The sequence below is a fragment of the Falco naumanni genome, chromosome 11 (assembly GCF_017639655.2).
Source record: "Falco naumanni isolate bFalNau1 chromosome 11, bFalNau1.pat, whole genome shotgun sequence".
In the NCBI taxonomy this organism is placed as follows: Eukaryota; Metazoa; Chordata; class Aves; order Falconiformes; family Falconidae; genus Falco; species Falco naumanni.
The window spans coordinates 6,703,173-6,709,194 of NC_054064.1; the positions used below are offsets into that span (position 1 = coordinate 6,703,173).

General features: G+C 48.0%; 1 protein-coding gene across 1 annotated transcript in view; it reads right to left on the reverse strand.

Moving 5' to 3' along the window:
• The window catches only part of ABL2 (ABL proto-oncogene 2, non-receptor tyrosine kinase), a 49,775-nt gene extending 44,186 nt beyond the window's left edge, over window positions 1–5,589 (reverse strand). The window contains exon 1 of the mRNA XM_040610503.1: window positions 5,262–5,589. Within this exon, the coding sequence (XP_040466437.1) occupies window positions 5,262–5,442 (181 nt within the window). The 5' untranslated portion in view covers window positions 5,443–5,589. The remainder of the gene's footprint in view (window positions 1–5,261) is intronic.
• Between the last annotated feature and the right edge of the window lie 433 nt (window positions 5,590–6,022).

Sequence of the window (6,022 nt, forward strand, 5' to 3'; positions counted from 1 at the left end):
CGTAAAATATTCCTGAAGCCAACCCTGCTACAGCATCTCTAGGAGATAGTCCAACTATCTTCCAACTCTAATTATGTGAGCTGTCAGTCCTGCTAGATTAAAAAAGTTTAGGCTGCTTGTGACAATTTGCTTGTGTGTCCAATACCTTACACGTTCACTTTCCACCGGTTTGTTCACTTGGCCATGTCCCTATTTCCAAAAAAAAATCCCACAATTTTTTTTTTGCAAAACACTGCACTCGCAAGCAACAGCAAGTTTGTGAAATATTGCTAGAACAACTTGTACCACACCATCTGCTATATGTGGAGAACTGAGAAATCTGAGATCTGTCTGGGCTTTGAAATTTGATTTTTGAGTTAGTTCTGGCTAACATCTTTTGAAGTAACTTCATTTCAGTCTTACCTTCTTCAGACTATGTGAAAAGTACACAGGAAATATACATACGCCAGGAATTACAACAGATCCGTAGTCTATTGTATCGTCCCTTCCACCAAGCTGATAGAGTCCTTTTGTTTGCGAAATGCAGTACACAAAAATCCCAACTTAAGACAAGATATATAAAACAAGTATTGAATGCAACTGGATCTGCAGGAATAATTTAGATATCACGGAGAATGATGCAACAGAGAACACGCCTATAATTTCATGTTCTGCAGGAGATGTTCCTCTAGACACTTAGCTGAACTATCCTTTATTCCCCAAATAATTAGTTAAGAGTTATTTATACATTATGGTCCCAGAAGATTTCTGATTTACAGTACAAAGACTCAGGCACTGAATACAGTGATTATATTCCATCTGCACAGGGCATTTACTGACAGGAAAGTCTGCAGGCAAGTAGCTCTGGCCCGAGCTTGCTGCATTTCACTGGGATGAAAAATAAAGAACATTTTAGGCGGCCCACAAAGTGCAGTTGTTAAACTGACCCTATTTTCTCTCTTTCTTTCCATTTTCCTGCATCCAGCCCTTCAGTTTCACTCAATTTCAAAGGGTAGTGTATTTATGCTTCTTCCTATTTTAGAATGTTTTTATCATGTGGCATAGCACTCTGACTGCCTTAGGGGAGCTTTAATGATAATTTTATTTTTAAAAGTATAGGCTTATCTTGCCTGACCTTGATGCACATAGTAAAAGGTTGCTAAACTCCTCCTCTAGAAAACAAAACAGGGAACAAATGTCCTGCGCCTGCTGGATCAAAAGCTCAAGTGTGGCAGAGCCTTCCGCTACCCCAAAATATATTACCAAGGCAACTGTAGCAGTATTGCAAACAGGTATTGCAAAGTCTTCCCAGCCAGGATTTAAATAATCTGATTTTCCTGCAGTATGTTTTCTACAACACTCAGCAAGTCTTTTCAGAGATGAAAAGCATGCTAACACCATTCCAAAGAGTATCTTGGTACGGTAGGCAGTTATCACTGCTCTTCAGGAAGAATATTAGAGCATGTCACTGTTCAAAGGTCGTACGAGGAGCCGGCTACAGCCCATGCAACTTGGAAGTTGCTGGTTGTCATCAGTTGTACCCCTTCCCTCACGGAAACTACTGAAAGGATAAGTAGACAACCTATTTCCCTGCTCTCTCGCCCATTCCTTCTCTGAAAGGGAAGGTCATCCTGTACTGGCCCCAAGTACTTCTTTTCTGGTTGTGCCGAACTGTAAGAATTTGATCCTAACTAGTGTTCCCTACAGCTTCTCCTTGAGTAGTTGTCCCTGTGGTACTAGTTAATTCTGATGCAACATACACTGATGTTTGAATGATCTTTCTCACTACACTCTTCCTTTCTAGTATGTTACTAGCAACCAACATGCTTGATGATCCATTGCTTGCTTTTGTAAGCCACAGATTATGTGCTAGGAATGCTCGAAAGGGGCGCTTTGAAGGGCTAACTGCAAAAGTTGCAAAATCCATTACTGTCTTTTGCATCTTGGAGAACTCTGCTCCATGGCTAACAAATCACACCAGTATATCAGCTTGCTTAGGACTTCTCTGCTCAACTTCATAGCAGTGCTCACAGAACTCAGTATAATGGTAAGCTGAAACCCCCCAAGAGTCTAGGTGACTGTTCTCATGATGGGATAGCGGGGTGCTACAATACAGATTTCCTTGTAAGAATAAGGAAAGAATGCAAAACATCTCTTTGCTTCTTCCAAAAAATTGTCCTGAAGTATGTAGTGCCTGTATATCTGCTGTAGTGCTTCTCCTACACAACTGTAACACACAAAACACACTTGGGACAAACTGGTTCAGCTCAATCTCTCAATTTTTCAAGGGCAACTACACTTCCAAGTTCGTTGCATAGAACTGCTCACCGCAGGTTTTCAGTAGCCTAGCATAACAGATCTTATACTTTTTTGATTTGACACAAGCTGTTCTTCAAAATCCTGAAACAAAAACAGGTCTGAGGCTGAAAACATTGTTTACTTCCATCCTTTCTGTAAACAATCTGGAAGCACCAGCCCCCTCAAAATGAACTTTGGCAAGAGTAGTTAATAGGATTCACGTCACTCCCGGGACGGTATAGCATGAAATCTGCCAACATGAACTGAGACAGGGATTTATACCTGTAAGAGTCTAGCAGAGTCAACAGGTTGTCGTCCTCGCGTCAATGACTGTATCAAGGAAAGCCAAGGAAGGTAGATAATCCAGGCTCATCCTTTGACTGGCTGGCTTAGTCACTGGTCCAAGAGTGCTAACCCACAACCCTGCGCTTTCTCCACCACTTTTCATACACTGTGAATACATGTCCTAGAGACAGGATGGATGGTCAGGTTCAGAAAGAAATGACTAGAAAAGAGCAATCTGGATCACATAGTATCAACAGCATCGCAGCAAAAGAAGCGTAGCACTTAAAGAAAACTAGCAGAAAGCCAGATTAAGTAAAACAGGAGAACAAGGTCAGTAAGTGAAAAATAAGAACAGAAGTTGAGAGGCAAAACACCCCTCCCTCAGACAAGGGGAGTCAGGATCACAAGAAAACAACTTCTCTGAGAAAGAAAGGATTCAGGAACATGACAAAAATCTTTGGTTATTGCACAGGACAAGTATTTAAATAGGTACCCAACTTTGGCTAGCATTTGGTATAGATTATTAATAGTGAGTTGTTCGCTCATTTCTAGTACAATGTGCACGGAATCAGGGAACAATTTAACACAGCTGAGGCATTCACCAAGACAGGACAGGAGTTTGAAGCCTGCCCTGAAACTCTCAAAAACTGGATTGCCAAAAAACCCCACCCCTTTCACGTAATCTAACAGAACAAAAAGCTGTATCTTACTTTCAATAGATACATCTTCCTTTACAGTCTGCAAAGAAAATAACAGAAGCAACAAAAACCTAAGTAAAATTATATCCATCATCTTACCACTGAAGCAGATAACCGAAGCCATACAAATAGTAGTGAAATTATTTTAAAAGATACAGTCGTCATCACAGAGAAATGCTCTTTTTACATGCCACTGAACAGTTTTATTCAGAGCATGTTGGCTTTCCAGGCTCATTCTTCTTTCTAGTTCAATGGAAGACAGAGCAGAAGGGCTGGCAGAGCACATAATTTGTCGTCTTGGTGTGCATGCGTGCTTAAGAAAGCTTTTCCTCTCCATTTCCCTGCCACTACATCTAAATAATTCTCCTTACCTTCTACCTTTAAAATGTAGTAGGGAGGAGCTAGAAGGATTTGTGTAGGATGCTGAATTAAATTACTACTAAAACATGCAGCAATAAATTAAAAGATGCACTTGAGTCAGTCCCAACTGTGTTATTCTAAAGTAACTACACATCCTCACAATGCTGTACCGCACTTCTCACAAACGTCCTTTCTGTCCTTGCCTTGTAAAAGCAAGAACCAAGTAGTCATTTTGGTACCAAGACACGAAAAGACCGACAGTTTGTCATTAGCAGACATGGTGTTGCCAGCTAAGTCACATTAAGCAGTCTTCAGCATACAGAAAGAAGCAGGGTATGTGCATAACTTCTGAGATCTGCTCCTAACACTGTGAACTTAGTCTTTTATAGTAATGTTTTTGCCAAAGTGCCTTTTAAAGTACAAAAATACAAAGATGACTGAGTAAAACGTGAAGTTGATGACACTATGGTTGAAAGATACAGTAAAATAGTAACCGTTAGTTTTAATTGTAGTAATAGCAGGTCAGGCATTTCAGCAAGCATGGAGTTTTGTTTTGGTTTTAAAGTTGATACTGCTCCCTGAACTCAAAAGCTTTGATAACACCGAGATTTTAAGAACCAGATTTAGCGCCGTGCTCTTGTTTTCATAGATACTTACGTGTCAGCAGTCACAGCAGATGATATTTACATTTAGACTGCTGGTTGCATGTTCCTTAATCTTTTTGCCTACGCTCATTCTATTGAGCAAAAGAAAATACGTATTGTCAGAAGCAACCCTGCTCTATACACTGACATCTCTCTCCACCTCAAGCCAAACCAGCCAAGCTCTCCATAACAGATTCAGTTGTTTAGGATTAGAGGCGCATCCATGCATCTGTTCTCAACGTGCTTGTCAAGGCTGACAGGTTTCAGTTGATCATACCTTTCAAAACCTATGCTTTTTATTAAGACGTTGCCAAACAGACAGAATAATAAAAAAAAAAACCAAAAAAAAAAAAGGACAAAACACAGTCACGAAGGGGAACTTGGAAGTTGTGGGGTCCTCCTAGGAGAGATTACAGAAACTATTCGTGTTGCATTAAACATTTCCGGTATCAGTGTGCAGCAGTAAGAATAGAAGTGGACAGGCAAAAACTTCCAACCGAGAATCGGATGGCAGCTATAATCCCCCAGCCTAAACAAAATCGTTTGCTCTGTCAGGAGCTATACAGCGACAGAGACCCACACATGTAGAAGGGCAAGTTATAAGCGCCTCAGTAAGCTGAAATTTCTGACAAGGCACATGTAACCCTTACCCTGGTAAACAAACCCGGAGCTAGGAACCGCTGCAGTGACAGCTTCCCAGCACCGCAAGTTCTGGCTGCCGGAGGTGCCACCTGGCTCCTGCCGCGGATGGCGGCCCCGTCCCCACACCGGGGGCAGCTTCCCCGGCCCCGCGCTCGCCGCCAGGCTGCGGGCTGGGCCGAGCCCCGCTCCCCCCCCACCCCCCACCCCCGCAGCTCTCCCCTCCCCCCGTCACACCAACAACAACAAAGAGGGAGGGCAGGGAGGGGAGGACGGCCGCCCCCGGCCCGTCGGCGACGGGCGCCCCCTCGGCCCGGCCCCTCCCGCCCGGCGGCGCGGCCCCGGCCCGGCCCCTCACCGTGCTGGGTGAAGATATTGAAGCCTCCCTCCGCCGTGCGCCCGGCCGCCTCCCGCCGGCGGCCCGCCGGCCTGGCCGCGCTGCTGCCCCGCAGCCCCCGCGGCGGCTGCTGCTGCTGAGGCGGCGGCTGGTGCTGGAGCCCGGCGCCCGGCTCCCCGACGCGGCCCACCTGCTGCCCCATCGCCGCGCTGCCGGCCGCGGCCCGCGCTCACATGCCGCCGCTCCCCGGCCCGGCAGGCGGCCTCCCGCTCCTCCCACCGGCGCGGCCCGGCGGCTCCCGCCCGCCTCGCCGCCCCCGCCGGCCCCCGCGGCGCTCCGGCCTGGGACTCACGGACTCGCCCCCTCAGCCCCCGCCGCCATCTTAAACCACAGAGCGCCGGGAGAGCGGGGACAGAGCGGCTCCCGCAGCCACCTCCGGTCCTCCGAGGGAGGCCGCCCACCCCGCCCCCGGCACGGACTGTCCCGCAGCGCGGCGGCGGGGCCGGGCTGGCGGGGGCTGAGGCGCAAGGCCCCAGTTCGCTTGCCGGATTGCGCCCTCGGGGGGGGGCCGCCCAGTCTCGGCCACTGTTGAGGCCAGGCGCGGGCCACCCGAGGGCAGGCCGCGGACCCAGGGCCGGACCGCTCCTGGCGAGGCCAGGCGCCGGCCCCGGAGCGCGCCTCCCCCCTGGGCTGGGGCCGGCCGGCCGGCCCGCGGGCCCGGGGGACGCGGGGTGCGAGGCTGGGGCCGGGCCGGTCACCTGAAGGCCCAGGGGGCGCGGGGT